The following is a 20690-nucleotide window of genomic DNA, read 5'->3' on the forward strand; positions in this document are numbered from 1 at the left end:
CTCAGCACCATCTTCCTAACCTGCAATCTTCTTCTTGACCTCTCCGCCCCCACCCCCACTCCGGCCTATCACCCTCACCTTAACCTCCTTCCACCTATCGCATTTCCAACGCCCCTCCGCCAAGTCCCTCCTCCCTACCTTTTATCGTCACCTGCTTGGCACACTCTCCTCATTCCTGAAGAAGGGCTCATGCCTGAAATGTCGATTCTCCTGCTCCTTGGATGCTACCTAACCTGCTGCGCTTTTCCAGCAAACCTAAATATCGTCCAGGTCTTTCCACATTTGGATATGGACTTCTTCCATAACTGAGGAGTCATGAATGATGCAATCATTGATGAACATCCCACTTTAAACCTTATGATGGAGTGAAGGTCATTGATGAAGCAGCTGAAGATAGTTGGCCCTAGGACATTATCCTGAGAAATTCCTTCAGAGATGTGCTGGAGCTGAGATGTCTGACCTTCACTGGGGAATCCCTAACTTCTGTTGCTTTCATTGTTTGGCTGAGCTGTGTTGTAACTTCGCCAGTTTTGACACCTGAGATTTTAGGTATGCTTGATTCTGCTCCTGATATGCCCACCTGCACTCTACATTAAATCATGGTATGCTTTTCTTTTCTGCTGGCTCCCTCAATAGCTCCGTAGTCTAGTAGCCATGTGCTTTCAAATTCGAGCGGCTTGGTCAGTAGTGCTGCTGCCTTGGGTGGACTCTGAAGGTCTCCACCAGAGAACATTTTGTGCCCTTGCCTCCCTTAGTGTTCCCTCGAAGTGTTGTTCAAAATGATTCTTCAGCTGGGTGTAAGATCAAGAGGTTTCGTTCTTGTATTTGGCCCAATTCCATGAGACTTCATGGAATGTGAAGTCAATGTTGAGAACTCCCATGGCAGCTTCCTCCTGGCTGTACATCTCTGTTCCTCCGCCTTTGCTGGCTTTGTCCTTCCAGTGGTAATGGATAGTAATGGTGTTGTCTGCATTAGGTGTGAGGTATGATTCCGTGAGCATGGCTATTGCAGGGCGTTGCTTGACTAATCAATGAGACAGCGCTCCCAACACTGGCACACGTCCCATAAGAAGTGACAGCAGCACCAGGAAAGAGGTTTTCTACTGAGTGTTCCAGATCTGAACTGAGAGTGTGGTGCACAAGAGATGCATTCAAAATTGATGGGGCAACTCATTGAAAAGAAAAAAATCTGCAAGGCCAGAGGGAAGACTTGGGACTGGGGGAGTAGCTCGTGCAAACAGCCAGTAGAAACACAATAAGCCGAGTAACCTACTTCTACACTATGATTGTTCTGTGATTGCTTAGTGGCAAGCAGACTCTATACACCTTCCAACATCTGATAATCAACCTCAGCTCACCAGGGAAGTGAGACCAAATGACCAAGTGTAATGTGACTGCACCTACCCTTTCTTCACGTACTGATAAGCCAAGTCCCTCAAACCGGGTCGGAATATAGAAACTCGGTGCCACGTTGTCTTCTGACTGATGTCACCTGCAATAATTCATTAAGAATTTTAGTACGCGGTTCTTCAATGTACAGACTGATACACATCGTCATACTGAGCTGATTCTCAAACTGGTCATAATTTAAGTCTCAGAATCGTGCCGATTCTCATGAAGGTTCCCGCTCAGTGAAAGACCCGCCTAATTGGTTCCTTTAAGGCAGATCTGGGGAAAAAAAATTCTCTCACATCGCCCTTACTTCATCACATATCATTTTTAAAATCTATGCCCTCTCGTTCTTGTTCCTTTTCTGAGCAGGAACTTCTTTCCATCTACCCTGATCAACTCGCTCCATCAAATCTTTGCTCATGCTTCTTTGCTCCTCAGAGAACAGCTCTCCTTTTCAATCCATCCTCATAACCAAAGTTTCTCATTCTTGTCAATCGCTTCTGCAAGCGGGCTTCGTGTAGAATGGTTAGTTCAAAGGAAAGGAGGTGATAGGAAATAGATGGAGCGCTGGGACAGGCGGGGTAGAGATATGGGGAGTCAATGGATTTAAAGGAAAGGGTTAAGAAGGCAGTTGTTGACAGGCATTTTCTCCACTGAAAGTCCAGATATACAGATTCACTCTTGTAGACTCTACAGGCCACATTCTCAAAAAATTCCAGTCGATTTGTCAAGCTTGATTTCCCTTTAACTGACTAGGACCGATTTTGTCACCATTTTCTAAATGCTCAGCTATTATATCCTTAATGATTGACGCCACCATTGATGTCAGGCTAACTGGCCTACAATTCGTCATTTTTCTCTCTGTCTCCTTTTTTTGAGCTACCCTCCAGTCCATTGGAACTCTTCCAGAGTCTACACAATGCTGGAAAATGACCACCAACTATTTCTACGGCCACTTCTTGAAATACTCTCAGATGCAAAGCATCGGGCTCTGGGAACTTATTGGTTTTTAATCCCATCAATCTCCCAAATACCATTTCCTGACTTATAAGGATTTCCTCAGCTCCTCCTTCATACTTGACCCTCTGTCCCCTTGCATTTCCTGAAGGTTACTTCCTCAGTCAAGATAGATACAAAGTATTTGTTCAACTGGTCTGCCATCTCTTTGTTGGCCATTATGGATTCATCTGATTCTAACTGCAAGGGACCCACATTTGTCTTCACCAGTCTTTTTCTCCTCACATATCTTTCGAAGCTTTTGCAGTCAGATTTTACGTTTCTTGCAAGCTTATTTTCATATTCTATTTCTCTTTTCTGAATTAAACCCTTTGTCTTCCTCTGCTGAATTTTTAATTTCTTCCAGTCATTGTGTTAGCTGCTTCTTCTGGCCAATTTATATGCCTCCTCTTTGGCTTTACTGATATCCCTTGTTAGCCATGGTTGGGTCACCTTCCCTGTTTTACTCTTACGCCAGACAGGCATGTCCAATTGTTGAAGTTCATCCATGTGTTCTATAAATGTCTGCCATTGCCTATCCACCGTCAATCCCTTAAACCAGTTTATCTCAGCCAATGCATGCCTCATACCACCAAAGTTAGCTTTCTTTAAGTTCAAGACTCTAGTCTCAGATTTAATTGAGTCTCTATATCTTACTGAAGAATTCTACCATGTTATGGTCACCCTTCCCCAAAAGATCTTGCACTGTAATATTGCAAATTTATCCTCTCTTGTTACACAATACCCAGTCTAGGATGACTTTTCTCCAGTTGGTTTCTTGACATATTGGTTGAGGAAGCCAACCCTCATACATTCCACAAAATCCTCCTCCATTGCATTGCAACAAGTTTGGTTAGTCCAATCAACATGTAGATTGAAATCACCCATAACTGCTAAAGCCTTATAGTACACATCTCTAAGTCTTGTTTGATGCCATCCCCAACCTCAAAACTACTCTTTGCTGGTTTGTACACAACTCCCATTAACATCATTTTCCCTTTGGTGTTCTGCAGCTCCTTCCATACAGATTCTCCATTGTCCCGGCTAATGCCCTTCCTTACTATTGTGTTAATCTCCTCCTTAATCAGCAACAGTACCCCACCTCACTTTCCTGTCTGTCTTTCCTGAAAATGGGAAACCCTCGGACATTGAGTTCCCATCCGTGGTCACCCTGGAGACAGGTCTCCGTGATCCCAATTAATAACTGTTTGTGCAGTTAATTCATCCATCTTATTACAAATGTTCCTTGCATTGAGAGACAGAGCCTGTATGCTGATATTTTTGACATTTAGAATCATTGTGAAACGTAGCCCTTTATTATTTTTGTCTTTGGTTTCTCTGCCTTCCACTTTCACTTTTCCCCCCTTACTGTCCTTTGTATCAGTCCTCACTTCACTTCCCTCTGACTTCATGCACTGGTTCCCATCGCCCTGCCATAGTGGTTTAAACCCTCCCCAACAGCACTGGCAAACATTCCCCCGAGGACTTCGGTTCCAGTCCTGTCCGGGTGCAGACCGATTTATACTGGTCCCATCTGTCCAGGCGCAGACCGGCTTGTACTAGTCCCACCTGTCCAGGCGCAGACCAGCTTGTACTGGTACCACCTGTCCAGGTGCAGACCGGCTTGTACTGGTGCCACCTGTCCAGGCGCAGACCAGCTTGTACTGGTGCCACCTGTCCAGGCGCAGACCGGCTTGGACTGGTACCACCTGTCCAGGCGCAGACCGGCTTGTACTGGTGCCACCTGTCCAGGTGCAGACGGGTTTATACTGGTCCCACCTGTCCAGGTGCAGACCGGCGTGTACTGGTGCCACCTGTCCAGGCGCAGACCAGTGTGTACTGGTGCCACCTGTCCAGGCGCAGACCCGTTTGTACTGGCAGCACGGTGGCACAGTGGTTAGCACTGCTGCCTCACAGCGCCTGAGACCCGGGTTCAATTCCCGCCTCAGGCGACTGACTGTGTGGAGTTTGCACGTTTGCCCGTAGTGTTAGGTAAGGGGTCAATGTAGGGGTATGGGTGGGTTGCGCTTCGGCGGGTCGGTGTGGACTTGTTGGGCCGAAGGGCCTGTTTCCACACTGTAATCTAATCTAATCTACTGGTGCCACCTGTCCAGGCGCAGACCCGTTTGTACTGGTGCCACCAGTCCAGGCGCAGACTCGTTTGTACTGGTGCCACCAGTCCAGGCGCAGACCCGTTTGTACTGGTGCCACCATTCCAGGCGCAGACTCGTTTGTACTGGTGCCACCAGTCCAGGCGCAGACCAGTTTGTACTGGTGCCACCAGTCCAGGCACAGACTCATTTGTACTGGTGCCACCTGTCCAGGCGCAGACCCGTTTGTACTGGTGCCACCTGTCCAGGCGCAGACCGGCTTGTACTGGTCCCACCTGTCCCGGTGCAGACCGGTTTGTACTGGTCCCACCTGTCCCGGTGCAGACGGGTTTGTACTGGTCCCACCTTCACCAGAACTGGTTCCATTGTTCCAGGAAGTTTAATGCCTCCCTCTTGCACAATCCTGCAAGCCACAAATTTATCTTAGCTATCCTGCCATTCCTGCTCTGGCTAGCATGTGGCACTGGTAATCCTATGATTACTACCTTTGAGGTCCTACTTTTCAGTTTAACTCCTAACTCCATAAACTCAGCTTGTAGGATCTTGTCCTGTGCTCCCCTTTTTACCTGTGTTGTTGGTGTGAGAATGTGAGAAACTAAGAAACTTCTTTTATTCATTCACAGGATGAGGACATCACTGGCTAGGGCAGCATTTTATTTTTCAACCCCAAACATCAGTCAGGTGAGCAGATCAGGAGAGCAGATTTCCTTCTCTGCAGGATATTAGTGAACCAGATGGATATTTTCCTGACAATCGACAACATATTCATTAACTTCTAAATCCAGACTTTCAAAAATTGAATTCCATTCACACGAAATTTCTGCCACGAAGGATTTGAACTCAGGTTCCCTGACCTACTGGTCAATGTTCAGGATCAGCATGTTGCAGTAAGGAGAAAAGACAAGAATGGCAAGGTAAGGGACCCTTGGATAACAAAGGAGGTTGTGATTTTAGTCAAAATGGAAAAAGAAGCGTACATAAGGTTTCGGAAGCTAAAATCGGATAGGGATACAAGGAAAGCAGGAAAGAATTCAGACAGGGAATTAGAGAGCAAGAAGGGGCCATGAACTGACTTTGGCAAGTAGGTTAAAGAGAATCACAAGGTATTCTATACAAAGATTAAAAGCAAGAGGATAACTAAGGAGAAGGTAGGACCACTCAATGGTAAAGGAGGAAACTTGTGCTTTGAGGCAGAGGATGTGGGAGATCCTAAATGAGTACTTTGCATTGGTATTCACCCAGATGGATATGGAGATTGGTGTACAGCACGCTAATAATCTTGGGCACTTTGAGACAAAGAAAGATGTTGGTTCTCTTAATGATCAGGAAGGTGGATAGGTCGCCAGGGCTTGATGATATCTACCCCAGGTTGCCAATGTGTGGAAAATTAAAACCCCCATTATTACAACCTTATTATGCTTACATAGAGTGATTAGATTAATTCCCTACAGTGTAGAAACAGGCTATTTGTCCCAACAAGTCCACACCGACCCCCCGAAGAGTAACCCACCCAGACCCATTCCGCTACCTATTACCCTATATTTACTCCTGACTAATGGACCTAACACTATGGGCAATTTAGTATGGCCAATTTACCTGATCTGCACAGGTTTGGACAGGAGAGTAAACCTGAGCACCCGCTAGAAACCCACGCAGACATGGGGAGAATGTGGAAACTCCACGCAGAGTGGCCCAAGGCGGGAATCGAACCCAGGTCTGTGGTGTTGTGAGACAGCAGAGCCAACCCTTGAGCCACCCATGCTGCCCATTTGTTTCTCAATTTCCTGCTGACTATGAGGAGGGGCCTACAGTACAATCCCATCAAGACGATCTTTCCTTTCTTATTTCTTTTTTCCCCCTCTTGTATTTTCACTGGACCATTTTTCAGAAATATCTCTAGTTACAACAGTAATGTCCTTAAATCAAAATCGCCACTCCCACCTTCCTTTCTTGCCTCCTTTCTTATCATTGCTATGGCTTCTAAAATCTGGAACATTGAGCTGCCAGTCTTGTCCATCTCTCATGTAAGTTTCTGTAATAGCTATCAATTCCCAATCCCATGTTCTTAAACATGCCCTGAGTACATCAGCCTTATCTATAAGAACCCTTACATTACTGACATACTAGGCTCACCAGTGTGTAGCTCCCTGGCTTTCTTTGCAGCATTTCTTAAATAATGAAAAAACGTTAGCCATCCTCCAGACTTCAGGCACCTCACTCATGGCTGTCAATGATATAAATGTCACTGTCAGTGGTCCCGTAATTTCTTCTCTAGCTTCACATGATGACCTAAGGTGCACATGATTCAAGTCCTGGGGATTTATCACCCTTTATATATTTTAAGACCTCCAGCACCTCCTATTTTTATAGGCGGTTCATGTTTTGGAAACTCTCAATTTGTCCCAAAGGGCCATAGATATGTAGCATGCGTTAGATTACAACTCCTTTGATATACTTCCCTAATGGACATTAGTGAACCAAGTGGTATTTTAATGGCAATTGCCATTTTAATGACAATTAATGACAATTGCTTTTTTAATTCCATTAAACAACACGGAAACCTCGGCTCACCATATCTATGCCGACCAATAAACAACAAAACTCTAATCCCATTTAGTTGCACTTGGTGCAGAGCCTGCACTTTAAGTATTCACCCAGATGCTTCGTACATGTTGCGAGAGTATCTGCCTCCACCACCCTCTCAGGCAGCATCTTTCATATATTTACCAACCTCTAGGTGAAAAGATTATTTCCTCAGATCTCCTCTAAACCATTTACTCCTTACCTTAAATTCGTGCACTCTGGTCTTAGACACGGGGAAGAGATTCTCACAACTAACTCTGTCTATGCCTCATAATTTTATATATCTCAATCCGCATCTCTGCCTTTTTTGCTCCAAGGAAAACAAATCCAGCCTATCCACTGTCTTTTCATAACTCCTCTGTACCTTCTTCAGTGTAATCATGTCTTTCCAATAGTGTGGTGACCCCAAACTGCATATAATGCTCCATCTGTGGTCTTACCAATGTTTTATACAGTTGTGACAACACCTCCAAACCGCTACACTCTATACCCTAACTGAAGAAGGGTTACACCTGAAACGTTAACATCTCCACCTCCTGATGCTGCGTGGCTTACTGTGTTCTTCCAGCCTCCTGCTTGTCTACCTTGGATTTCAGTATCTGCAGTTTTTCTGTCTTCAGATAATGAACGTAAATATCCCATATGCCTTCTTCACCACCCTGGGAACTCAGTTTAAAATCCTGTCATGACAGGTAGTGGAATTTAATTCAATTAAAATCTGCAATTAAAGATCTAACGATGACCATGGAACTATTGCTGATTGTTGGAAAAAAATCGATCTGGTTTACTAATGTCCATTAGGGAAAGAAACTGCCACCATAACTCAGTCTGGCCTACATGTGACATCAATGCGATTGACTCTTGACTGCCCTCTGGGCAATTAGGAATGGGCAATAAACGCAGATCACACCAACAATGCCCACATGTCGTGAATGTATACTTGTTTTGTAAAATAATGCACCAGAATTCAATCACTGATGCAAGAATGTAATTCTAGTCTAAAGTACTGACATGAGCATGTTCATAGAATGGAAATCACTAATCAAGAAAGATGAGGGTAACTTGAAAAAGGGACATGAAACACGGTGGAGAAAAGCGTGTGCTAAGATGTTAATATTTTTCTGATATTTTAACAAATCCAGTCAAATAACATGTTATAATGGTTGGCCACTGAGATTCACAAGTTGGACATTGTGAAACTCACTGTAGCATCTTCTCAAGGGCAGTTAGTGATTTGCAATGATGCTGGGCTAGAGACGCTCACAGCACAGGAATAAATAAAACTTCAAACAACTTCTCAGCAGCATATATTCAGACAGCATTGCTAAGTCTTTGCTGTCCAGTACCATTACCTGATGCAAATGTATCACTGTCCCCTGACCGCCACATTTCATTGGTTGCCAAGGAGAAAATTGTCACAGGATTCTTGCCATCCACCTGTCGCATCACAGGGTCCTGCCCAACTCGGCCAAGCAGCTGAACCCGGTTCAGGGCTGGAGAGAAAGAAACATGCAGAATGCCAACACTCTCTAAGCAATCCCAGTGTGCATCAGAAACCATGTTGTAATATCTTCACAAGTAGACAAGCAGGAGGTTGGAAGAACACAGCATGCCAGGTAGCATTAGGAGATCGAGAAATTAACGTTTCAGGTATAACCCTTCATCAGATCTGGGGGTGGGGGGGTAAGGAGACCTGCAGATAAAAAGAGGGTGGGAGAGGGGCAGAACGGTGAGGTAGTGACAGATAAACACAGGTAGAAGGTACGACCTGGTTGGTTGATGGAAGGAATTAATCCGTTTGGTGGTTGGAAGGAAGGGTCGGTCAGAGGAGTGGAAGGGAGGGGGAGGAGATGGGAAGGGTGTCAGGGATGGAAAGGGAGATTATTTGAAATTGGAGAACTCAATGTTTAGTCCTACGGGCTGTAGACTGCCCAGACAGAAGATGAGGTGTTGTTCCTCCAATTTGAGGTCTCATTCACTGTGCCAATGGAGGAGGCTGAGGATGAGATGGAAATGTGTTGCTGGAAAAGCGCAGCAGGTCAGGCAGCATCTAGGGAACAGGAGAATCGACGTTTCGGGCATTAGCCCTTCTTCAGGAATCCTGAAGCCTTCTTCAGGCTAATGCCCGAAACGTCGATTCTCCTGTTCCCTAGATGCTGCCTGACCTGCTGCGCTTTTCCAGCAACACATTTCCATCTCTGATCTCCAGCATCTGCAGACCTCACTTTCTCCTCAAGGAGGCTGAGGATGTCATGTCTGAGAGGAAATGGGAAGGGGAATTGAAATGGGCAGTAACTGGAAGGTTCGGTCAGCCCCTGTGGACCTGGCTGAGATGCTCAGCGAAACATGCCGAGTTTATGTTTTGTCTCCCCGATGTAGAGAAGACCAGTTTGGGAGCACCAGATACAGTAAAGTAGATTGGCAGATGAACCTCTGTCGCACCTGGAAGAACTGTTTGCGACCCTGAATGGAGGTGACAGGGCTGGTGTGCTGGCAGGTTTTGCATTTTTTATGTTGGCAGGGGAAGATGCCAGGGGTATGGGGAGGGTTGCCGGGGAGAGTGGCATGAACCAAGCAGTGACAAAGGAAACAGTGCTTGCGGAAGGCAGAAAGGGGAGGGGAAGATGTTCTTGGTCGTGTGGTCTAGTTGGAGTTTGTGGAAGTGCTTACGGGTGCAGAGAATGAAAGTACAAAGGATCTGTTGGATGCAGAGACTGATGGAGTGGAAGGTGAGGACAAGAAGAATCCTGTCTTCACTGCATTTGGGGGGTGGTTTAGAGCAGTGGTACGGGGAATGGAGACGGTGCAGTGGAGGCTGTCTGGATGACAGAGGGAAGAAAGCACGTTGTCGAAAATAGGTGGACATCTGGGATGCTTTGGAGTGGAATGTCTCCTTGGCAAAGCAGATGCAACAGAGACAAAGGAATTGGGAAAATAGGATGGAGTTCTTGCAGGATACTAGGTGGGAGGAGGTGTAGTCCAAATAGTTATGGGAGTCTGTGGATTTATAGTAGATGTCTGTCTGTGTATATTCACTGGAGATGGAAACAAAGAGGTCAAGAAAGGGAAGGGAGGTGTCCGAGATATACCACATTAATTTAAGGGTGGGTGGAAGTTGTTGACAAAGTCGATGAATTGCTGTAGTTCAGCCTGGGTGCAGGATGCAACACCGATGCAGTCATCGATGCAACGGCAGAAGTGTTGGGCATCAGTGCTTGTGAATGCACTGAAGAGGAACTGTTTGATGTAGCTGACAAAGAGGCAGGCATAGCTGGGGCCAATGCTAATACCTTCACAAAGCATCGGATTGGAGAATAAAATCGAACAGGTGGGGCAAGAGGATATACTCAAGCAGTGCGAAATGGATCCTCACCCACCGCCAACCCCAAGCATTGTGCTTTTGTGAAATGTTAATAGGGATTATAGTTTCTTGGGCTTTGTGCATGGCAACAACTCAATCAGAGGCATTTTTTCAATCAATTGTACCCATTTCATGAGCAATTGGAATAGTTGCTCCTGTTTAAGATTTGGTATTCTTACAATTTTGTCCTGATGGGTACTAAGCAGACAGCAGGACTCCAACGGTAAGAGTTGAAATCATACAACACCAGATTATAGTGCAACAGGGTTATTTGAAAATACAAACTTTTGAAGTGCTGTTCCTCCGTCCGGTAGCTAGTGCGACAGGTACATAGGATACAGAATTTGTAAGTAAAAGATCAAAGTGTCATACAACTGATGCCATGTATTAAATAAACCTAGACTGTCTAGATTAGAGTGGTGCTGGAAAAGCACAGCAGGTCAGGCAGCACCCGAGAAGCAGGAAAATCGACGTTTCAGGCAAAAGCCCTCCATCAGGAATGGAGGCAGGGAGCCCCTAGGGTGGAGAGATAAATGGGGGATGAGGGTGGGGAGAAAGTAGCAAAGAGTACAATAGGTGAAAGGGGGTGGAGATGAAGGTATAGGTCAGAGAGGAGGGTGGGGGAAGGTGGCAAAGAGTAGAGACTCACTGAGATTCTTGTGGAGAGTGGAGGAGAACTTCAAGGTAGGCATCCTTGCAAGAGGATTTGCAGTAAGCTTTACTTTAAAGACACCATAAATGCACAATGTTACAAAATTGAATTCCATTTCATATACAGATATTGGGAATTATTAAGTGAGAAATAACAGATGGGTCGGTGGTAGCATAGTGGTACTGTCATTAGACTCACAATGACAGATAGTGAAATTTGAATTAAACAGAAATCTGGAATAGAGCTGACAAAACAGCAACATGTAACAAGTGTCAATTGTCATAAAAACATCTGGTTCACGAACATCCTTTAGGAAAGTAAATGTGCCATCTTTACCAAGTCCAGTCTACATGATGCAAGATCCACAGCAGTTGGGTTGACACTTAATTTCTGTCTAGGCAATTAAGGATGTACAATAAATGCTGGTCTAGCCAGCAACACTTACATCCCATGAACAACTTTTAAAAAGGTGGGTAGAAATTTGTCCAAATGCAGTTTGTTCAACTATTTGACTGGCATACAGTCAAAAGCATCTTACTAGACAGCTGTTAAGTCTTTAATCACTTAGAATGGGGATGCAGGTTTCGATGGATTCATATGTAAATCCCAGAATTTCTTTCAAGTCACAGCTCCAAGATAACTTAAGGTTCTAACAGTGGGTAAAGAAGGTGATATCTCAGCTTAGTCAATGTATTAAAGGTGTGAGGTTAGAGTCTGTCTGTATCCTAACCTGGAATCAGGCTGGTTTTATTTCCAAAGTAGGAATTTATAAATGCCACGTTGACTGATTGTCTCCCGACTGTGTGTGTTTCGAACAAAATAGTGGTCAAGGACATTTGGCCTTGGATCTTCAGGTGACTGTCCTCCAAGGTGGACTTTGGGATATGCAACAACGCAGGGTTGCCATCAGAGGCTGATAGCCAAGTACAGTACCCATGAGGATGGCCTCAACCGGGATCTTGGGTTCATATCACACTATAAGTGACTCTACTGCACTACACACACTTACACACCCACACTCTCGCAGAGACCCCCCCTCTCTCTCTCTCTCATACACACACACACACATATATAAAAGTCTATGGGGTGAATTTGTATTTGCAGATAAATTCTATTTTGTTCAAAAAGCACACAATCTGTAGGCAATCAATCAGTCTGTGTGAGATTTTATGAATTCCTACTTTGGAAATAAAACCAGTCTGACTCCAGGTTGGGATATAGGCAGACTCTAACCTCACATCTTTAATGCATTGTCTGAACTGAGACGTCACCACTGATAGAACTTAAAGTTATCTTGGGGCAGTGACTTGAAAGAAATTCTGGGATTTACATATGAATCCATCGAAACCTGCATCCCCATTCTAAGTGATTAAAGACTTAACAGCTACCTGGTTTGTCTAAAACATTGCATCAGTTGATCTATTACTTATAAATTCTGGTCCCAAGATCCTGCCACACTAGCTATCTGACGGGGAAGCAGCACTCTGAAAGCTTGTACTTTCAAATAACCCTGGTTGCACTATAACCTAGTGTTGAGTGATTTTTAACTTTATCCACCCCAGTCCAATACCAGCACCTCCACTTCAATGGTATGCACATTCTATATCACCTAGCAGAGATGGTGGAACTATAGAGGGGTAGGAGAGAGGGTGGAGAGACGGGTAGTTGGGGGAAATGGAGGGAGGGAGAGGGTAGTGGAAGCAGGTCTGAATGCAAATTAAATATTGAGTAAAGAAAATCAGTGTACTCACATCTCTCCAATATAAGAGAAGAGGCATCAGTGACTCGATGTCTCACTTGCTGATGGATTACCTGAAGGAATATCAACATAACCAGTCATAACCAGTCATAATCAACATAACCATAACAGTCGAGATCCAGTCATGAACCTGCAATCAGACCGACAAGTATAATGCTGAACAGGCAGTCAGACCAACCAGTCTGATCCCGAACAGGTGGTCCAACCAGACTAATCCTGAACAGGCAGTCTAACAGAGCAGTATAAAATACACTCAGACTAACATGTCCGGAGCCAGGAGAACAGTCAGACTAGTCTCACTGAATGGTGGTAAGTATCATATCTTTTTACTTTTCTGTATTTTTGATTGTGGACTGAAGTATGGAAACCAAGCAGTGTGATGGGATTGCTGCATTTTTAAAAGCAAATTACTGAAATTCATCCTAAGTGTTGCTTATATGGCTGCTTTGTTCAATCAGAGGGACTTTGTTTAAATTGACAACTAAACTGGGGACATTTTGTACAGTTTGATGAAATCATAATTTTTATGAAAACTCTGGGAATAGTGGGACTTGATTCCCAGTGAGGAGGAACACCATTTCATAATGTAATCCGATATCAAGGTCTGAAATGCCTGACTGACAGGCTGGTAACCAACCGTCTAAGAATGGTTATAACACAGCAAGTGGCCATTCACTCCATCCGTGCTGTCCACCTGCAAGATCAACTCAGTTACTCCCAATCACCTGCCCTTTCCCGCAGCCTTCATATTTCTCTCATTTTAGTGGCTTGGACCAATCCCTTGTTATTGCACAGGCTTCAATTATTCTAGCAAGTTTATGATGTGGCACTTTACTGAGCACCTTATGAAAGTCAATATACTTCACGCCCAATAAACTGCCTTCAGTAAGTCTCACTGTTACCTCAGCTGATGGACTGATCAATACAATCTGTCCACTGTGCCAAGACACAAATAAACAATCAGAAGACAGACTTTGATCCAAACTATCTGGCACAATCAAACCCAAAGAAGTCATAATGAATAATTAATTAAATGGTGAACTCACTTTGAAGATAGATCCTCTTAGCATCATCTGGTGCGCTGCTTGTTCCTGAAGAAGTTTTAAAGAAGGCACATTGTTAAGACACAATGGTATAAATGAATTACAAAGACATTTCCACCATGTAAAATGCTCAAATAAAACCTCTAATTAAATACATGCTCTAATTAAACCAGATTCATCTTGAACATCATGAACAAGGATGATGGTGTAGTTATAATATACATGTTTTGTAAAGAAAGCTAATCTGTCTTTAAATGGACAAAGGGAGCCTTACATTGCCTCATTAAAGCAGCGTACCTTCTCTTATGGATTCAATTTCAGCCACTCAAACTATCTTAAGAATCAATCACAAAGTTATTGAATAATTCAAGACTTCCAAGACTACCACTGATCTCTCATAAGTGTGAAACAACAAAACCTGCAGCAGCATTGAACAGAAGATAGGAGGGGCAGCATGAGGGAATTCCACTGCAACTGACTGGTTGGATGTTTGCACTAGCTTGTGTTTCGACTTAGGGTGGCATTGTGGCTCAGTGGTTAGCACTACTGTCTCAGTGCTAGGGACTTGGGTTTGATTCCAGCCTCGGGTGACTGCTCTCCCAGCATCTGCATGGGATCCCGCTGGGTGTTCTGATTTCCTCCCACAGTTTAAAGAATACTTTAGGAAGATTGGCATATAAATTGCCCCAGGGATGTCCAGGGTACGTGGGTTCTCCATGGTAAATGTGGGATTACAGCAATAGGGTGGGGGCTGGGTCTGGGTGGGACACTCATTGGAGCGTTAGTGCAGACTCGATGGACTGAATGGCCTCTTTCCACACTGTAGGAATTCTATGATACATTTCAGTTCTTTGAACTCTCTTACCTTTGTGCTGCAATGATTCAAAATGAATGTAACAATGTTGGTTTATTGTGATAAAGGTGGCCGGAAAAACAGCCATTTTGAGGAGAATCATCTGAATACCATGAGCATATGGGAGACAGATTTTGAAACACCAAAGGGAGACACAGAGAGGCTTCCAGAACAAAATCAACAAAAAAAAATTAAACAAAGAACTACACATGCTGGAGATCTGCTGGTCTGGCACCACCTGAGGGCAGAAAACAAGAGTTAACATTTTGACTCTGGTGAGCGTTTTCTAGCTCTGTTTTCTCAATAGAGATGCTGCCAGGCCTACTGAGATTCTCCAGCATTTTCTGTTTTTGTACAAAGAACAACAGTCTGCTGACCCGCAAAAGTGAAACAAAGCAGCCTCCAAGTTTTTGAACCTTTCAGTCTAGAAAGTGAATCTGCAAGCAAACCAGGTTTGCAAGTATAGTGGAGACTGATCTCACTTTTATCTTTATAATTTGTTTTAAACCTGTGCATTTGTATTTTAGCAAATAGGTTTCTCACTTTTGGATTAAATATCTTCCAGAATAGTTGTGAATATGCTAAACTTGCTCCTGGTTTAAACATAAAACTGGACTGCTGATCATTTTTAAAAAGGCAGCCTACATACAAGGTTAGGGAAAGTCTCAGCTCAGGTCAATCTGAGGACACACCTCGTGTCTGGCTAAGACACAAACATTCTCAATGTATTTCAACTTTACAACACACTGATACAGTCATTCATGGTGCTGAGGAGGTAATTATGAAGGCCTTTGATAAGATGTTACAGGAGGCTGTTGAGTAAGGTAAGAGCTCATGCTGTTAGAGGCAAGGTGTTACCATGGATAGAAGAATGGCTGTCTGGCAGAAAGCAGAGTGGGAATAAGAGGGTCTTTCTTAGCATGACAGCCAGTGACAAGTAGTGTTCCACACAGGTCAGTGTTGGGGCAACTTTTCACTCTATACATTAATGATCAAGTTAAAGGAATTGAGGGCATTCTGACCAAACTTGCAAACAATAGAAAGATAGGTAGAAGGACAGGTAGTATTGAGGAGGCAGGGAGGCTGCAGAAATATTTGGACAGGTTAGGAGAATGGGCAAAGAAGTGGCAGATGCAGTGCAATGTGGGAAAGTGTGAGGTCATGCACTTTGGTAAGAAGAATAGAAGCATGAACTGTTTTCTAAATGGGGTAAAGTTTCAGAAGTGTGAAATGCAAAGAGACTTGAGAGTTCCAGTTCAGTCAGTTATTCGGAAGGCAAATGCAATGTTGGCATTTATTTTGAGAGGACTTGAATATAAAAGCAGGGATGTCCTTCTGAGGCTCGAGAAGGCTTTGGTCAGGCCACATTTGGAGTACTGATTGCAATTTTGGACCGTATAGGAAGGGTGTACTGGCCCTGGAACATGTTCAGAGTAGGTTCACAAGAATGGTCCCAGGAATGAAAAGCTTAACATATGAGGCACGTTTGAGGACTTTGAATCTATATTCGTTCGAGTTTAGAAGGATAAGGGGGGATCTAATTGAAACTTACAAAATACTGAGTGGCCTGGACAGAGTAGATATTGGGAAGATGTTTCCATTGGGAGGAGAGACTGGGACTCGAGGGCACAGCCTCGGAGTAAAGGGAAGACCTTTTAGAATAGAGATAAGGAGAAACGTCTTCAGCCTACAATTGTGAATCTATGGAATTCACTGCCGTAGAAGGCTATGAAGGCCAGATCATTGAGTATATTTAAGACTGAGATAGATAGGTTCTTGATTGTCAAGGGGATCGAGGGTTACGGAGAGGAAGTGGGTGAATGGGGTTAAGAAATTTATCAGCAATGATTGAATGGCGAAGTAGACCCGATGGGCTGAATGGCCTAATTTCTGCTTCTATGTCTTATGGCCTTATTAAGTCTATCACTTGCATACTGGCTCTCTGTAGAGTAACAAAACCAGAAACTGCTGAAGAAACTCAGCAAACCTGGCAGCATCTGGAGTGGGAAAGCAGAGTTAATGTTTTGGCTCTTGTAAGCCTTCAGAACTTGAGCAATCCCTGTACAGCAATATAGTTCCACTCCTCCAGTCAACCACTGCAACTATGCGACTTAAGTTCACCAAAGACCCTATTCAAATTCCCTTTCAAATTATTAATGTTTCTTTTCCTCCATTCTGCTGCCAGGCAAAAATTCCAGGACATTGCCACTCACTGTAGCTGTTGCCACTCACTGTAGATTCTCACAGCATTTCAGACTTTACATTCTGTGTTGACAAATTCCTGTACAATCCACAGATGCATCACTACCATTTCTTATTGTTACCTTATCTAAACCTGTCATTATCTCAGGAACTTCCAATGACTTTCCCCTCAATTTCCTTTGCTCCAAGCAAAACAATTTGGTTGTACAGGAGCAGAGGGAGGTGAACAGAGCTGGTCGTACAGGACTATGTGGGGATGGAGGTGGTTGTATGGGGGTTATTAATGAGATTGGAAAAGATTACATAGCGCGTATTGAGGAATTTTACTACTCACTCATGGGACTTAGGCATCACTGGCTGGAGCAGCTTGTCCCCCATTGTTTTTGACGAGGCAGTGGTGGGTGCCTTCTGGAGTTGCAGTCCTTCATGGAGGTTGACCTACAATGTCCCTAAGGAAGTAATTCCAGGAATTTGACTCAGCGACAGCAAAGGCATGGGCGATATATTTCCAGGTCAGCAAAGTGAGCGTGTTGGAGGGGAACTTGGTGGTATTCCCATGTATCTGCTGCCCTTGTCCTTCTAGATGGAAGAGGTTGTGAATTTGGAAGGCGTTGTCTAAGGATCTTTGGTGAATTTCTGTAGTGTGTCTTATAGATAGAACACACTGCTGTCACTGCTAGATGGCGGACAGGCTTTGGGGAATCTGTAATACTCACTGTGTTTTACAGTTATAGTATGGGTGGCATGGTGGCACAGTGGTTAGCACTGCTGCCTCACAGCACCAGAGATTCAGGTTCAATTCCCACCTCAGGCGACTGTCTGTGTAGAGTTTGCATATTCTCCCCGTGTCTGCGTGGGTTTCCTCCCGGTGCTCCGGTTTCCTCCAAAAGTCCAAAAAATGTGCAGGTTAGGTGAATTGGCCATGCTAAACTGCCCGTAATGTAGGGGAATAGGTCTGGGTGGGTTGCACTTCGGTGGGTCGGTATGGACTTGTTGGGCCGAAGGGCCTGTTTCCACAATCTAATCTATATCAATCTCTCACACTATACATCAATCACTGATGCTCACTGTGTTACAGTGACAGAAAGTTAGTCTATGACACTCATTGAGTTAGTTACATCAGTCTCTCACACTCAATGATAGTACATCACCCTCTCAAATTTAGCAACATTGCCCTCAGTTCCTTCATCTCGATCATTAATGGACAATGTGAATTGTTGTGGTCCCAACATGGACCCCTACAGAATCCCACTAGTCACCAGCTGCCATCCTCAAAAAACCCATTTATTCCTACTCTTCTACCAGTCAGCCAATCCTCTATCCAGTACATTGCCCCTAATACCATGATCTCTTCTCTTATTTAGCATCCTCCTGTTCAGCATTTGTCAAAGGCCGTTTGGAAATCCAAAAAGATCATGTCCACTGGCTTTCCTTATTCATTATTCATTACCACCTCAAATAATTCTAATGGATTTATCAGGTATGATCTTCCCTTGATGAAAGCCTTATTTTATCATTCACTTTCAAGTACTCTTCAATCTCATCCTTAATAAGGGACTCTAAAATCTTACCAATGATCAAGATCGGGCTATTCGGCCTACAGTTCTGTCTTCTACCGCCCATCCTTCCCAAACAAGCTTTGACATAAGCCATTTTTCAGAGCTCTGGGACCCTTCCTGACTCCAGTTATCCCTGAGAGATCACCATCATTGCCTCTGTAATCTCCTTAGATATCTCCTTCAGAACCCTGGGGCATAGTCCTTCCGCTCCAAGTGATTTATCCACTTTCAGATCTTTCAGCTTCCCCAGCACCTTCTCCTCTGTGATGGCTACTACACTCACTCTTTTGAAGTTCTGGTGTGCTGCTGGTGTCTTCCACTGCGAAACCTGATGCACAGTACTTATTCAGTTCCACCATTGTTTTGTTCCCCATACTTCTCCAGCCTCATTTTCCAGTAGTCCAATCTCTCTTACCTTTTAGATCTCCAGAAATACTCTTGCAGGGGAGCAGCATGGATCTTGCACCTGCTCCTGGGATTGCAGGCTTAGTGTTGTGGAGTTGATGGTGTGTACTGTACCTTTAAGATAGAGTTAAAGTTGAAAAGCTGGCAAGTCTGTCATGTGGCTGACTGCAGGCACAAAGTGTACTGGATAATTTGAAGATGTAATATTTGAGCTGTAACTCAGATACCGAGTTTTTTTTTAGATTACATTACATTACATTACAATGTGGAAACAGGCCCTTCAGCCCAACAAGTCCACACCGACCCGCCGAAGCGCAACCCACCCATACCCCTACCGCTACATTTACCCCTTACCTAACACTACGGGCAATTTAGCATGGCCAATTCACCTGACCTGCACATCTTTGGACTGTGGGAGGAAACCGGAGCACCCGGAGGAAACCCACGCAGACACGGGGAGAACGTGCAAACTCCACACAGTCAGTCGCCTGAGGCGGGAATTGAACCCGGGTCTCTGGCGCTGTTTACACAACAATTCAAATTCAACCAAAGAACAAAGAAAGAAAATTTACAGCCCAGGAACAGGCCCTTTGGCCCTCCAAGTCTGAGCCGATCCAAATGTACTGTCTAAACCTGACCGTCAATTCCTAAGCATTTGTATCCCTGTGCTCCCCACCTACTCATGCATCTGTCCAGACGCATCTTAAATGAATCTACCATGCCTGCCTATACCACCTCTGCTGGCAACGCATTCCAGACGCCCACCACCCTCTGCGTGAAGTACTTGCCGTATGTATCCCCCTTAAACTTTCCACCTCTCACCTGGAAAGCATGGCCTCTCGTTACTGAATCCTTCACCCTGGGAAAAAGCTTGTCTCTATCCACCCTGTCTATACCCTTCATGATTTTGTAAACCTCAATCAGGTCCCCCCTCAATCTCCATTTTTCTAGTGAAAATAAACCTAACCTACTCAACCTCTCTTCATAGCTAGCATCTTCCATACCAGGCAACATCCTCGTAAACCCTCTCTGCACCCTCTCCAAAACCTTTTGGTAATGTGGCGACCAGAACTGTACACAGTATTCTAAATGCGGCCGAACCAATGTCTTGTACAATTGTAACATGACTTGCTAGCTCTTAGACTCAATACCCCATCCAATGAAGGCAAGCATACTATATGTCTTCTTGACCACTCTACCCACCTGTGCAGCAACCTTCAGGGTACAATGGACCTGCACTCTCAGATCTCTCTGCCCTTCAACTTTTCCCAAGGCTCTTCCATTAATTGTATAATTCGCTCTACAATTAGACTTGCCTAAATGCATCACCTCACATTTGTCTGGATTGAAAGCCATCTGCCACTTTTCCGCCCAACTCTCCAGTCTAGCTATATCCTCCTGTATTCTCTGACAGTCCCTTATGCTTTCTGCTACTCCACCAATCTTTGTGTCATCTGCAAACTTGCTGATCATACCAACAGTGCCCTCTTCTAGAACATTTATGTATATTACAAACAACAGTGGCCACAATACTGACGCCTGTGGAACACCACTGGTCATCTTTCTCCATTTCGAGAAACTCCCTTCAACTACTACTCTCTGTCTCCTGTTGCTCTACCAGTTCTTTATCCACCGAGCTAGAACACCCTGCACACCATGTGACTTCACTTTCTCCATTAGTCTACAATGGGCAACCTTATCAAACGCCTTACTAAAGTCCATGTATATGACATCAACAGCCCTTCCCTCATCTAACAACTTGGTCACTTCCTCG

The 20690-nt window shown here is 44.4% G+C and overlaps 1 protein-coding gene across 1 annotated transcript in view; it reads right to left on the minus strand.

Annotated features, from left to right (window-relative positions):
- The window catches only part of ssbp1 (single-stranded DNA binding protein 1), a 42066-nt gene that overhangs the window by 7082 nt on the left and 14294 nt on the right, over positions 1–20690 (minus strand). The window contains exons 2-6 of the mRNA XM_043703894.1: positions 18927–19030; positions 13901–13945; positions 12847–12907; positions 8435–8575; positions 1405–1492 (exon numbers count right to left, since the gene is read on the minus strand). Coding sequence (XP_043559829.1) covers positions 1405–1492; positions 8435–8575; positions 12847–12907; positions 13901–13927 — 317 coding nt within the window. The 5' untranslated portion in view covers positions 13928–13945; positions 18927–19030. The remainder of the gene's footprint in view (positions 1–1404; positions 1493–8434; positions 8576–12846; positions 12908–13900; positions 13946–18926; positions 19031–20690) is intronic.

The sequence above is a fragment of the Chiloscyllium plagiosum genome, chromosome 14 (genome assembly GCF_004010195.1).
Source record: "Chiloscyllium plagiosum isolate BGI_BamShark_2017 chromosome 14, ASM401019v2, whole genome shotgun sequence".
NCBI classification, from domain to species: Eukaryota; Metazoa; Chordata; class Chondrichthyes; order Orectolobiformes; family Hemiscylliidae; genus Chiloscyllium; species Chiloscyllium plagiosum.